This window comes from Myodes glareolus, chromosome 19 (assembly GCF_982192425.1).
Source record: "Myodes glareolus chromosome 19, mMyoGla1.1, whole genome shotgun sequence".
Lineage (NCBI taxonomy): Eukaryota > Metazoa > Chordata > Mammalia > Rodentia > Cricetidae > Myodes > Myodes glareolus.
This window is the reverse complement of record NC_142044.1, coordinates 1,474,973-1,490,366: the sequence shown is the minus strand read 5'-3', so window position 1 is coordinate 1,490,366 and position 15,394 is coordinate 1,474,973. Positions and strand designations below refer to the sequence as shown.

General features: G+C 45.2%; 1 protein-coding gene across 4 annotated transcripts in view; it reads right to left on the bottom strand.

The window, feature by feature from the left end:
• Matn2 (matrilin 2) overlaps nt 1-15,394 on the bottom strand; it is a 127,224-nt gene that overhangs the window by 58,257 nt on the left and 53,573 nt on the right. For 2 of the 4 annotated variants that reach the window (XM_085679128.2, XM_085679127.2), the window contains exons 4-5: nt 10,887-11,009; nt 9,325-9,411 (exon numbers count right to left, since the gene is read on the bottom strand). In XM_085679128.2, the coding sequence (XP_085535254.2) occupies nt 9,325-9,411; nt 10,887-11,009 (210 nt within the window). The remainder of the gene's footprint in view (nt 1-9,324; nt 9,412-10,886; nt 11,010-15,394) is intronic. The other 2 variants (XM_048457188.3, XM_048457187.3) reach the window with 1 other exon arrangement.

Below are 15,394 nucleotides of genomic sequence, written 5' to 3'. Positions count from 1 at the left end.
AGGGCGTGCTCGCTACGAGCCTCAAGGCTGTGCTGAAATGCATTCATGGAGTCTCCCCAGAGGGTCACATGCACCCTGGGTTTAATTTTCCCTTCATTCATATCCAGATCTTAGTGCTGGGTCTCAGCCCAGAGAACTCGGGATGTGCATCTCCAAGCCTTGGAGGAGGGGAGCCTGAGGCAGAGGCTGTGGCTGCTTGGCTCAGGCCACCACCCAGGGCTTAATCAAAGGGCTTTTGTAGATGTTTCAGAGCAGTAGACAAGCCACAGCGCAGGCCTCTGACACCAATGACGGCTTAATTTCTCCTTTGGAGTTAAAGCAAATGAACACCTTCACTAAGGCACTCTAGGGTTTTGTTTTTTAATAGTTCCTCCTTTTATTTAACCCAAGATGCAGATGTCAGAAACTGTTTATCACAGCAAGAGAGGGGCGAGAGCTACCCACAGTAGTGAGTCCACTCCTCCGGCAACACCGGGGTCTCTGCCTGCCTCAGCCAAAGGCTCACCCCTGGGATAGAGATCTACAAAGGCAAGTCAGACCCAAGCCCACATTTTGGGGACCATCCCCTTCCTTTCAGCCTGCCTGAAAGCACTAATCTTATTTTGACAGCTGCAGTTTGGGTTTTAAGACTCAACAGTAAATGTGAGTCACCAGCCTTGTGTTTCTCTGCTGAAAGAAACAAAATGAACCCGAAGTCGCAGAGAAAATAAAGCTGCCTCTGGCCAGCCCCAGCTGGACCTGTGCCTTTCTCCCCAGAGCCCAATTTTGGGTTTCTTTGGGGTTGGGAAAGTAAGGATAAGGGGAGGTCTCCAAAACAAAATACTGAAACCCCAGCAAGGGCCTAGAGAGATTAAGAACAGCCAGTCCTGTTTCAGAGGACCTGGGTTCGACTCCCGGGATCCCCGTGGTGGCTCACAAACAGCTCTGATTCCAGTTCCAGGAGACCTAGTGCTCCCTTCTGGCCTCCGCAAGCACCAAGCACAAAGCGAGGCAGAGACGGAGGCAACATACATATACATCAAAGGGGAAACGAAAGACCCTGACTGAAGTAATCAATGAAATAATACTCCATCGTGTGAAGCCAGTGCTTTTTACTTTCCAAAGTTATTACATCATTATGGGTCAGACACACATACACACACACACACACACATACACACACACACACACACACACACACACACACACACACACACACACACACTGGGCTTCCTAATGGGAGTTAAACGTCTAGGTCCAAGGGCTTCAAGATAGAATAGAAATTAGAGTTCACAGGTGGCTTGTGGGCCCTGCCGGGAGGTCCTGACTTAGCCAGGTCTAGGCAGGGCAGGGAGCCTGCACTTTTAACAAGCTGCCTAGACAGCCAGGGGGACCACACTTGTGGAAGCTGGAGTCTGGTGCCTATGGAGACTGCTGCGCAGAGAAGTAGCTCAAGGTTCAGGCTCGTCTCCCCATGTGTGGAATTCTTTCAAAACTAGGATTGCTCTGTGTTTGGTCAATTAGTTCTCCCAGAGGAGTTTTTCGCCCCAGATTTCTTGTTTTCGACTCTGTGCCTGGAGACAGCCAGAGGCACAGACAGCATGGCATAGTCTCTATACTCAGGGCTCAGCAGCTAGGATTAGGAAGATGGGCTGCAGGGGTTTACCCTTCTCGGCATGTGTTCTGAGCATACACAGGTGCTCTAAGCAGCGGCTGGGTCACTTCTGGGGCCGACGCCTTGCTTTCTTGCCGGTCCTATGTGTGTGTGTGTGTGTGTGTGTGTGTGTGTCTGTCTGTCTGTCTGTCATGTTCACGCTTCCGTTCTTGTCCTTTCCCCAGCCTCTGTGTGTGTGTGTGTCTGTCTGTCATGTTCACGCTTCCGTTCTTGTCCTTTCCCCAGCTTCTGTGTGTGTGTGTGTGTGTGTCTGTCTGTCATATTCATGCTTCGGTTCTTGTCTTTTCCCCAGCCTCTCTGTGTGTGTGTGTGTGTGTGTGTGTGTGTCTGTCTGTCTGTCATATTCACGCTTCGGTTCTTGTCCTTTCCCCAGCCTCTGTGTGTGTGTGTGTGTGTGTCTGTCTGTCTGTCATGTTCACACTTCCGTTCTTGTCCTTTCCCCAGCCTCTGTGTGTGTGTGTGCGTGCGTGTGTCTGTCTGTCTGTCTGTCATGTTCACGCTTCTGTTCTTGTCCTTTCCCCAGCCTCTGTGTGTGTGTGTGTGTGTGTGTGTGTGTGTGTGTGTGTGTGTCTGTCTGTCATATTCATGCTTCGGTTCTTGTCTCTTCCCCAGTCTCTCTCTCTCTCTCTCTCTCTCTGTGTGTGTGTGTGTGTCTGTCTGTCTGTCATATTCACGCTTCGGCTCTTGTCCTTTCCCCAGCCTCTGTGTGTGTGTGTGTGTGTGTCTGTCTGTCTGTCTGTCTGTCTGTCATATTCACGCTTTCGTTCTTGTCCTTTCCCCAGCCTCTGTGTGTGTGTGTGTGTGTGTCTGTCTGTCTGTCTGTCATGTTCACACTTCCGTTCTTGTCTTTTCCCCAGCCTCTGTGTGTGTGTGTGCGTGCGCGTGTCTGTCTGTCTGTCTGTCATGTTCACGCTTCTGTTCTTGTCCTTTCCCCAGCCTCTGTGTGTGTGTGTGTGTGTCTGTCTGTCTGTCTGTCTGTCTGTCATATTCATGCTTCGGTTCTTGTCTCTTCCTCAGCCTCTCTGTGTGTGTGTGTGTGTGTGTGTGTCTGTCTGTCTGTCTGTCTGTCTCTCTGTCATGTTCACGCTTCCCCCTGCCTGTGAACTGCTCCAGCACTCACTCCTTGACCCTCACCTTCCATGCACACCCTTCGTCCTCTAGGGTTCTCTCAATTTTAAAGGTCAATCACCACCAACAAGCATGTCCAGCCTGGGTTTTCCCTTGAGCGACAATCTTTCTTCTCTAGGCACCTGTATGGCTTAGCTCCCGGACTCCACAGTTTGCTCTTAAAACCATGTTTCTCTGTGAGGAAATCTGCCAGTCTCAATGCTACCACCTACCCACCCATCCACCCTGCTTCATGTCACAAAGACCTCCTTGGGACAAACAGTGGCTGTGGCCTAGCTAATTCTGCAGGTATAAGGAATGCACAGTGAACTGAAACTGATCAGAATCATGTCCTAAACTGCATGGGGGGGGGCATACGGGAAGCTAAATTATAGTTTAAGTCTCACACATACAAGAGAAATGCCCGGTAAGAGTGCCCGCCCACAGAAAGGAGCCCATAGGGAAAGAAGAAATGAATGACATCCCTGAGCCATTATCTGCCTTCTAGTGCACAGCATACATTAATGTCAGATCCAACTGTGATTTTAATATGCAGGACTAATTGCAACTTTGCCCTGGACACACATGTTCGGTTCCTTCAATCACCAAGGACACAGTTGGAACTCAGTTTGAATTTCCAACTGCTCCATCCCGTGTCCCAGCTCACACATTCATTGTTGGAGGAAGTGTATCACTGGGCGCTGATCTGAGGTTTCAAAAGCCCATGCCATACTGTTTTTCTTGTTTTCCTGGACAATGTTCTTTCTTTATACTTTAACATAAAGATGTCGAGTCACTTCTACAGCATGGAAAAATTGTGTCAGGAACATTTCTCAAGAATAAAAGCAACATAATGCATTTGGTATAGGTCCTGAGACAGAAACAAAAGCAAATCCATATATGAAGTTTATATTTTTCTGCCAAATGAGATTTTGTAAATGGTACCTTTTCATTCGCTTCCACACAAAATAAATGACTCAAAGGGGGAGGAAAGTTTTTCTTTAAGTCAGATGAGCAACCCTTTATACCAAGATGGTGCTGAAAGCGAAGGCGGAAGCTCCTGCCCTTCCCAAATCCAAAGCCGAAGTGAAGAAGCCAAGAAGAAAACCAAGAAGGCAGTGCTGAAAGACATCCACAGCCACAAAAAGAAGATGCACACATCACCCACCTTCTGGTGGCCCAAGACGCTGTGGCTCTGGAGGCAGCCCAAATGCCCTCCAAGAAAGAACGCACCCAGGAGAAACAAGCTTGACCACTATGCCATCATCAAAATCCCCCTGCTCACTGAGTCAGCCATGAAGAAGACAGAAGGCAAAGACACACTTGTGCTCACTGTGGTTGTCAAGGCCAACAAGCACCAGATCACACAGGCTGTGAAGAAACTCTGACACTGATGTGGCCAAAGTTAACACCATCATAAGGCCTGACGGAAAGAGGACGGTGGATACTCAGTTGACTCCTGATTATGATGCTCCAGATGTTACCAACAAAACTGGGCTCATCTAAACCGAGTCCAGATGACTAATTCCTAATACACACTTTTTACACCATTTAAAAAAGTAAGCTGGGGTGGGGGTGCTGGAGAGGTGTCTCAGGACTTAAGAACAGTGGCCACTCTTCTAGAGACCCTGGTTAGATTCCCAGTGTCCACATGGCAGCTCACAATCATCTCTATCTCCAATTCCAGGGGAACCAACCTCCTCTTCTGGCCCCCGTGGGTATGGCATACAGGAGGCACACAGATATACCTGTGACCAAAACATTCATACACATTAAAAATAATTTAAAATTAAAAAAAAATAAGTTGAATGTGGTGGCACACTCCTGTAATCCTAGAACTCAGGAGGCAGAGAGAGGGAGACACATGTTTGAGGCCAGTCTAGGCTAAGAGTGAGCTCCAGGGCAGCAGTGAGGATTCCATAGAGAGACCTTGTCCCCAAAAACCCAAAGAGGGAGTTTCATTAGTGGAAAGGTAATTCAAAGGGAAATGGTTAAGGGACATGGGTATGTGAAGAATATACTTGAGGTTTTCTTCCCCCCACCCTTCAATGTTCAGCTCTCCAATGCTGGGTAGGGAAGGTCTGTGAAAGACAGAAAGAATTGTAGTGTGGACCTCCAGTGCATACCATGTGTGGGACTCAGAAGGTAAGGCTCATGTATTGGATCTAGTTTTGAATGGAAGGGCATTTTGCAGTACCTGGTGTTCCACCAGATGAAGAACAGACATTAGTGGGTATGGGTGGAACAGGTGGAAGAGTCTTTTGTAGCTGAGAGGATGTTCATCCATCTGGAATATGGCTTCAGATGGCAGAAACAGAATCAAAGGCGGAAATGAATGACACAGGACAAAGTTTCAGCTCACCCGCAGATACAGGGTGTCTAGACTGGGATCCAGGTGCTGCTTCACAGTAAGTGACCTGTTTCTCCAGATCAGTTCCCATCTGAACACTAAGGGAGACATGTTGTGGAACAGAATATTTGTTTAACTGTGTAACGATGTGTTGCATTTGTTTGTGTTACAAAATAATTGTTTAACTACGTAAAGATATGTCACATTTGTTTGTGTTACAGAATATTTGTTTAACTATGTAACTATGTGTTGTATTTGTTTGTGTTGCAGAATAATTGTTTAACTACGTAAACATGTATCACATTTGTTTGCTTTGCAGAATAATTGTTTAACTACGTAAAGATAGGTCACATTTGTTTGTGTTGCAGAATAATTGTTTAACTATGTAAATATGTGTTTTATTTGTGTTGTAGAATAATTGTTTAACTATGTAAACATATATCACATTTGTTTGTGGTGCAGAATAATTGTTTAACTACATAAAAATGTGTCACATTTGGGGGCTGGAGAGATGGCTCAGTGGTTAAGAGCATTGCCTGCTCTTCCAAAGGTCCTGAGTTCAATTCCCGGCAACCACATGGTGGCTCACAACCATCTGTAATGAGGTCTGGTGCCATCTTCTGGCTTGCAGACATACACACAGGCAGAATCTTGTATACATAATAAAAAATAAATAAATAAATATTTTTAAAAAATGTGTCACATTTGTTTGTGTTGCAGAATAATTGTTTAACTACATAAAGGTGTGTTGCATTTGTTTATGCTGCATTTGTTTAACTATGTAAAGATGTATTGCTGTTTTCCCTTGCCTGCCTAAGGCACCTGATTGGTCTAATAAAAAGCCGAACAATCAGTAGCTAGGCAGAGGAGGTATAGGTGGACTATCCAGGCAAGGAGAATAAGTAGGAGGGGGAATTTAGGCTCAGGGGAGAGAGAAAAAGAGACACCAGGAAGCAGCCAGGCAGGGGCCAGCCAGACAAGATAGACAGACAGTACTTAGGTAAGGTGAACAAGCCTGGGGCAGCACACGAATGAATAGAAATAGGTTAGTTTAAGTTAAAGAAAAAAAAACTAGCTGGAAACAACCCTAAGCTAGTGCCAAACATTCGTAATAATAAGTCTCCATGTCATGATTTGGGGGTTGGCGGTCCAAAAAAGCCTGCTACAGGGATAGAATTCTGGGGTTGCATAGCAGAGGGAGCTTTGAGTTTGAGACCAATGTCTGTGACCGCTCTGAGAATCTATGGATCAAATGTGCCCATCTCCTCTCTCCACAAAAGCAGAGTCTAAATAGAAAGTTGTGTGGAAAGTATACTTTACAAGTCTATCTGTAATGTGTGTATGTGTGGGAAGGCAGCTTCAGGGACCTGCCCACATTTTATGTATTGACAGTCACACAGTCAATGGGATGTTAGTTCTGAGCCTCCTCCCAATTATCAGGTCATGAGTCCTGTCAGCCCTGGGCTTGGGGAGTCTCTGCTTGCAGCCCTCTGGGGCCTCTCAAGGAACATGGAACACCACACAGTGGCTAAGAGCTGAGCATACCATTTGGATTTGTGTTTGGCCACATTTCCTAAACCATCTAATGTTTTTGTCCCTTGTTTTCCTTATCTGTAAGATGGCAGCGATGAAGCCTACTTCAGAACTCATTGTGACAATTGCACAAGGCAAGAGACAAGGCTCACAGGGAACTCCTGGCGCTCGTCAAACACTTGAAGCGTGGCAAGGGTTAGATTTGGCCTCCTATCCAAAGCACTGAGCCAGGCAATGTCTGCATTGGATGTCGGGTGCAAGTACAGTGTGCGATTCTCTCCCAGTAAGAGAGGAAGCTCCAAACAGAAGCAGTATTGTTCTTTCACCTTGGTTTGATTTCTAGTACTTTGTATGCAACGTAGTAAGTGTCTTTGTTCAAACACTTGTGACCAAGACAAAAAAGACAACTGGACCCACAGGTGAGCACACGGAAGAGTGAGCAGAAAGCACTTCTGAGAGAACATGAGATGCTTCAGGAACGAGCCATAATCCCCGCTCCTTTTTAACTGGGAGATTATCCAGCTACATTCAGGACAGGATAGTAAAAATGGAACATAGCTGTTTCTCATTTCCCTCCAGGCCTGGGCAAGTTGTGCTGGTGTCCGCAGAGAGGCAGCCTGTAAACAAGTCACTGGTGCTCAGCTTTGCCCTAGCACAGCTTTGAGACCAAGCACAGGAGCGAACACCAATCTATCAAAAAGGTAAGTTCTAACTTCTGACCATTGGTTCCACTCAGTAAGTGAGGAAACTGAGTGTCAAGGAGTTTGAATAAGCAGGTGGGGTTGAGGCAGTCACAGCCAGAAGATGACAATGTCCGGGTCCCTGTTTGTCTCATGAGCCCCATTTCAGAAATGCAGTTGAGTGAGCTAGATCTGCTTCTGACAAGACCAAATGTAAGCATTTACCTCTGCCACTGAAGGACTGGTAACAACATTAGGGCAACTGGCCTGGGCAGAGGACAAGGCTGAGCTGTTGGGGGCTGCAGACCCTGGGGCCCCTCGACTTTCTTTGCCTGCCTCAGACCCTTTGCCTGCTGGAGTGAATGAAGTAAACAACTTGTTTGCCTGTGCTTGCAACTGCTCGGAGCATGAGACACTCACGAGTTCCTGATGGCAGGAGAGTGGGTTCTGGTGGGTTTTACAGCTGAAAATCCCAAGAGCTGGGGCGTGACTATCAGTTAAGGATCCCTATATAAACTTCCCCGGAGCACAATAAAGTTGGCATTCTTGTTTCAAGGATGACCCGTGTCCCTGTGTCTCTGTGTGTGTATGCTTAAATCTCCTGCCTCTTTCCTGGCTCGCCAACTGTCCCGTAGTGCAGGCGCTACACTGAGTCACACATCAGCTCCCCCACTTTTCCAGGCCCTCACTGCCCAAGGTTTTGGGACCTTGAGGGGCAAGAGCAATAGGGCAGAAGCTCTCTGAAACTTTAGACCTGAAGCCAGACAAATTGATGCAAACCTGTAATTCTAGTGCTCAGGAGGATGGAGAGTTCTAGCTTCACTCATGGAGTGAAACCATGTTTCAGAAAAGAGGCTGGAGAGATCATTTAGAGGGTAAGAAGACCTGCATTCACTTCCCAGCACCCATATCAGGTAACTCACAATCACCTGCTCATTGGAATAATACCTTTGACCTCTATGGCACAGATATACCAATTATTACAAATAACAGATTTTTTGGGGGGAAGAGGAGCAGGAAGGGGAGGAGGAAGAAGAAGCTGAAGAGACGGCTCAGCATTAAGAGCACTTGTTCTTGCAGGGGACTCAAGTTTGGTTCTCAGAACCCACATGGCAGCTCACAACCATCTGGAATTTCAGTTCCAGAGGATCTGACTCCCTCTTCTGGCCTTCGTGGACATTGCATGCACATGGCGCCCAGACATTAATGTAGGTAAAACACCCATACACAAAAATAAGATAAATAAATCATTTTGTAAAAAAAGAACCAAGAGAGCCAGGCAGTGGTGGCACACACCTTTAATCCCAACCCATGGTTTATAGAGTGGGTTCCAGGGCAGCCAGGGCTGTTACACAGAGACCCCTGTCTTAAACAGCAACAACAAAAATAAATAAATAAATAAATAAATAAATAAATAAATAAATAAATAAATAAGATTCGCAGAGTCGGAATCTCTGAGGACTCTGGGAGTTGCTTTCTGAATCACTCCTGAAGCTCCTGTCCCTCCTTTACCTGGGATGTCCCTGCTCCTTCTCCTAAGCATCTGTGTAAAGCCCAGGGAGTTCCTGCTTCAAGTTCTTAGATGCCGCAGCCCTAGCAAAGGTCGACTTCAGAGCCTTCCTTTTTCCCTAAGGCTAGGCAAGGTGAGGACATCGGGACCTACAACGGCCAAGGCAGGACTGAGAAAGGAGAGCTCTTCAGCTTTCTCTCTCTCTCTCTCTCTCTCTCTCATCTACAAATCTATCATCTATCTCTATCATCTCTATCTCTATCTATCTCTCCATCATCTATCTTCTCTATCATCTATCTTTATCTATCCATCTTATAATCTATCTATCTTTATCTATCTCCATCCATCTATCCATCCATCCATCCATCCATCCACTTACCTACCTAACTACCTATTGGTATCTTAGTTAAGGTTTTTATTGCAGTGAAGAGACACCATGACCATGGCATACTCTTATAAAGAACACATTTAATTGGGGTGACTCACTTACAGATTCGGAGGTTCAGTCCATTATCATCACGAAGGGGAGCATGGCAGCATGTAGGCAGAGGTGGTGCTGGAGCTGAGAGTACTACATCTTGCAGGCAACAGGAAGACAACTGAAAGTCACGCTGAGGGAAGCTTGAGCAAGAGACCTCAAAGCTGCCACTACAATGACACACTTCCTCCAGCAAGGCCACACCTCCTAATGGTGCCACTCCCTTTGGGGGGCCATGTTCCTTCAAACCACCACAATTGGTGTCAGAGTTCATCTGGCATATTTAAGCCAGCCCTGGGTTCCCAGGCACTGCAGCTTCCCAGATCCCCTTCAAGTTTGGGTCATGAGACACAGAATGTTTTGTGCTCCTCAAAGAGGGGAGGGGAAGGGAGGGAGGGAGTGGGCAAGGTGTCTGCACCTGAAGAGGACAAGGTGACCAAGAGATGTCCAAGTTGTCTGCCGAACAGTGTGGGATGATTCTAGATGACCCTTCCCAGGTTCCCCTGCTCGTCAGTAGATTTTATTAAACCCATGAGAATTTGCTGTGACAGAGTTTTGCTGTGGAACCTGAGGAAGTGTCAGAGGTTTCCAGTGAAACATGGTGGCGGCTCCAGCTGAGTCCTGGGACCCCAGAGGAGCCTACGAGCTTTCGGGGACCCAGAACAGAGAGCCAAGCAGATAGGACCTAATATTGGAGGACAGGGAGGTCCTCCCATCAACCCCTCAGTGTTGAAGCTAAGAAGCGAGAAGGGAAGTGGAAACTGTGGTTTGGCTTTATAAATGCAGCGCTAATTACAGCCATTTGTGCAAACTGCTTTCCATTAGTGCTTGATAGCGTGCCATGTGGTCTAATAACAATTCTGCATTGCAGGAACTACACGTCAGACCTAACGGAGCTGCTTGCTCCCTTGCAGCCAATCTTCTCAGGCCTCGTGTGCCTGGCCCAGGCTTTGTGGTTAAAGCAGTGGCTACACATACAACGTAGGGAGAATAATAATTATAATAATAAAGGGCATACACTCATTGTATGGTTAATTCTATCCTTGAAGAGCTAGGGTACCTCCTGCTTGCTTCAATTGTATTGTCTAGTTTCGGGAGTCAGGCCAGAGAAGAACAATATAAATTCTTTGTATCTGTCCCTTTTTAAATTAGGAGAACAATAAAATGTCTATCACTGAAGCAGCTCGATCCCGCACACCTCTAAAACGAGTGTGCAAAATCACTCCCAGCTGAGGTTAATCACATCTTAAGTCCATGCTTTGGGAAGAAGATAAAAGAGAGAAACAGCTCCTTAGGGCCCAGCTAATAAAGCCAGGACGGAAAGACACTTGGCCAGCTTCCACTAAGAGGCAGCACAGACGTGAAAGACTATTCTGAGACAGTATGTTCCAACCTTTCACACGCTGCCCGGCAGCCTGCTCTGCACCGGGCTTAGGCACTGTGACAGTAGGGTGGGGGGAACTCCCAGAAAATACACAAGCTGCTACTTGCCTTGAGGAGGTGGAACTGTGGGTGAATACGACGCACCTAGCTAAAGAGCAAGCAATACTGACACATCCGCCAAGCGGCCTTACTTCTGCAAGTCTTCTGGTCCGCGTTGAGAATGTACCCTTGCTTGCACCTGCAGTTGTACGAGCCAGGCGTGTTGATGCAGAAGTGGGCACAGTTGTGTTCCAAGACGCTGCACATGTGGACCACTGCAAAAGAGGATGAAGAAAGTGAACAGAGACACCTTCCCTTGGCTTCGTGCCATCCAGCAAATGTGCACTGGGAGCCTGTGAAGAAGAGGGCTGAATCCAAGAGAAGCAAACTGCAGTCCCTGTCAGCAGGGAGGGTCACTGTCTCAGGATGACAAAACAGGTCCTGATAAATGTGTCAGCAACAAATAAAGGACCATGCTGGCTGAAAGGGGAATAGCCGAGCTATATGAAATCACTGATATCTGTTTGGTTTTGGGCCTACGAATACAGAAATTTCAGGTTCAATTTTTTTTTAAAGATTTATTTACTTATTACGTATAGAGTATTCTGCCTGCATGTATGCTGCAGGCCAGAAGAGGGCATCTGATCTCATTACAGATGGTTGTGAGTCACCATGTGGTTGCTGGGAATCGAACTCAGGACCTCTGGAAGAGCAGCCAGTGCTCTTAACCTCTGAGCCATCTCTCCAGCACTCATGTTCAATTTAATAACACCATTTGACAGCAGAAACATCAAAATTCTGATTCCAGAATGTAACATGGAACCTTGAATAGGCAAAAGTGGAGGGGGTAAGGGAAAGCTACTGAATAAATAAAGATGTATTAAAGAACCCACAATCTCCCAAGATCACAAATCCTAAGAATGATGTACTTTTAAATCCATATTAAGTATAAAGAAAACTTGGAATAACAATGCATTTAAATGCTCCATAATGCCAAGGTAACTGTGTTTTAATTTTAAATATTTCTGCATTTAGTTTCTTAAAGTACCTAAGCTCAGACACAGAGATTCTTGTGGAAGTCTTCCTGGAGCTCATGCAGTTCTTGTTTGTTAACATCGCCATTTGTGACTTTTATCAATCTACTTTAACTTGAGCATATTTAAAATGAACAGGCAATTGGTGTTAACAGAACACATTATGTAAGTGTTCTCATAAACAAAAGAAGTCCAAATGAGAAAATAACTTTCTCAAGCTTATACAATAAAGGGAACTTTATTTATTTATTTGGGGAGCAGTCCTGTGTTTAGCTGGTAGGTAGGGAGTAGATAGCAGTCCATCTCAGCTACACACACCTCTAATATACATCTCTTTGCATCTAAGGAAGAAATGTCATGGCCAAGTGTGCTGCCTAGTTATGTTAACGTGACACACACTAGGGTCACTTGGGAAGAGTGAACCTCAGCTGAGAAAATGCTCCCCACCAGATTGACCTGTGGAGTATTTTCTTATGGCTGAGTGATCTGAGGGCTCATCTCTGAGGGAGGGAGGGAAGAAGGGAGGGAAGGAGAGAGGGAGGAAGGAAGGAAGGAAGGAAGGAAGGAAGGAAGGAAGGCAGGCAGGCCAGCAGAGCCATAAGGAGCAAGCCAGTAAACAGCATTCTTCATGGCCCCTGCTTCCGGTTCTGCCTCCAGGTTCCTGTCCTGCCTTCCCTCAGAGACGGATCTTGACCCAAGAGTTGTAACCTGCTTTGGTCATGGTGTTTTACCACAACAATAGAAACTCTAAGACAGCAATATATGAGCTAGGGGAATGAGACTTTTATAGCAGTGTAATTTAGAACATACTGTTCTGAGCTATGGGCTGTGTTTTAGCTCCTGTTAGGATACAAATCACATAAGGGAAGCTGTAGGCTAAATTCAATTTTTTTTTACTACAGGCAGAAATGGGTGACCTTTTCGTGACCCTGAGAAAATTTTAATCTCTTTATATTAAATAAAGATAAACATCGCATCAACCTCCTAAGGATCTTGTGAGGGTTAACTGAACTACCTTAAAGTGGCCAGCACAGTGCTCAGTGCCTGGGGAATACTTAATATCTATTAACCATTGCCTGGGGAATATTTAATACCTATTAACCATTTCATAGCAAAGGAAAAGTATCAGGATGGGGTTTTATGGATGTCTTTTATTCTATGCATATGAGTGTTTTGCAGACATGCATGTCTGTGTACCACATGTGTGCCTGATGCCTGAGGAGGCCAGAAGAGGGTGTCTAATCCTCTAGAACTGGAGTTATAGATGGTTGGGAACTGCCATGGTGTCCTCTGGAAGAACAGCCAGTACTGCTAACTGCGTTTTATTTCACATATTTAGGAACATCATATACACTTCTATCTCTAGCTATTGACTTGGGTTTTCAGTCAACATTAAATCACAAATTCTATCTGTGTTGACTCAATGGCTGTATTTTTACAGAATCCAAAATGTGCTTTAATTTCAAAGACATTAACATGAGAGGCCATATAACTTGACCCTCATTATTCACAGATTCCGTATCTGTGAATTTGCCTATTACTGAAGGGTCCCTTTAACCCCAGATCAATGTAGCTCTTTCTAGAGCATCCACTGAGTGCCGGGAAGTGACAACTGTATGTCCCCTGATTTGGACAGCCTTGGCTGGGCTGGATAAGGTAGCGTTGCTTCATAACAAATGGTTCTCATATTCCAGGCAGCAGTGAACTTTTTACGTTTTTGTGGGTTTTGTGGGTAATTTTCCTGTTTGAAACGACCAAGTACAAAAAAAGCTATGATATGCCCTTTTGGGAAAATGAATATATTAAAATATTTCAATCTAGAATGCACTGTTTTAAACAAAGTTTCAGTCATTCAGTTTTACCAATGAAGACTCAGGAGCAAAACGCTGGGATGAAAGCCGGATAGCTGGGAGAGGCAATGAAAGCATCCAGCTGTTCATCCTCCTCTGTCACCCTCAAACCTCCTCTCCCTCCTACTGTCTCAGCAAGAGTCTCTTGAAACTCAATGTCCCCCGCACTTCTACTTCCTGTGCGTCTCTCTAGCCATCCTCCTGACACCCGCTTTATGGTTTTTTTTTTCTTAATGATCTTCCTGTTAACTGGTTGCTTGCTCCACCTCTTGACCGATGGTTGACTCTATTTAATCCTGTTTACAATATTCAAGCAGAAAGCTCTTGGATTAAAGGTGTGTGCTAGGGCTGAGTCACACCACAACTAGAAAGAGGTTTTTCCAGTAAATAAAGCAATCTCAGGGTTCACAGAGTGATCAAGTATCCTGCAATAAGAATGCGTCAGGGTCATTGCTGGCCGTGAGCTCAAGGTTAGTGAGTCAACTATAGCGTTAAATTTGTTGTCTCTAAATAGATTATATATGGACCACCTGACAAAAATGTCATGTGACCAGAGGCACACCGCAACCAATCCTGCCTGTACGTTGCATAAGAGAAATAATTCCATATTTATTATTCAGTGTTTCGGTAACTTCTCAGAGCAAAATCACCTTGGACAATTGAATTCAACAACTGGCCTAGATTTCATCTCCCATGTGAGCTCCAACATAACCTTTGCGATTGCAATCAAACCAGCTGGCTCTAGCCGGACTCTGCTTGCTTTATGCATTGGCCCCATGGCCATTTCTCATTTTACTTAGACATTTACCTGTTGGTCAGCATGGGGAGGTTTCTCGTCTTTCACTTTTACAATGCTGTGCTGAGCATGTTTAAACACACCCCCCAGAAGGCATGCCGTTATTCTCCAGGATTGGCTCCCAGCTTAGATTAGCCGCTAGACCCAACACAAGTTGAATTTCTGTCACTTTCAACCAAAAGAATCCCAAACATTTTTACTGAACAGAATAAAAATTGTACATCTGTGGAATCCTGTGGCCGAGTCCTGAGTGCCTCTGTGTGCATCTGGGCCTTGCGCCTTCTCGTCTCTAAGACAGGCCTGCGCTGTGCTGTTAAGGAGGAAGCGGTACCCCGCCTCTGTCACAGAGCTGCAGAACTATGTGGGCCCATTAGTACCATTCCACAGAAAGTACCAGGTTTAAATTTAATCAAAGTTTTTTATTCAGAGGAGAGAACAAATCACTGGTCTTAAATCAGTATCAGGACTAGTTTTTATTTATTTTATTTTTATTTATTTATTTACTTATTTTGGGTTTTCAAGACAGGGTTTCTTTGTGTAGTCCTGTCTTGGAATTCTCTTTGCAGACTAGGCTGGCCTTGAACTCAAAAATCTTCCTGCCTCTGCCTCCCAAATTCTGGGATTAAAGCCACTACCTGGCTTGGATTTTTAAATTTATGTGTTCATTTATCTATTATGTGGTGTCCAGAATTGGATTATAGTCAAGGCTGACCTTGAGTCTCCTGATCTCCTGCCTCTGTTTATTGAGTGTTGGGATTATGGGCTGTAGGCCTGGTTTTATACAGTACTACAGATGTAATACAGGGCCAAGAAAGCACTCTGTTAACTGAACCATATCCCTAGACCATGGGAATGAATATAAATATAATATGTATATATATACACACATATATAATATATATATTATGGGTTCATATATATATAATATATATATATATTAAAATATGAACCCATCCAGGCATAGTGGGTCATGTCTTTAA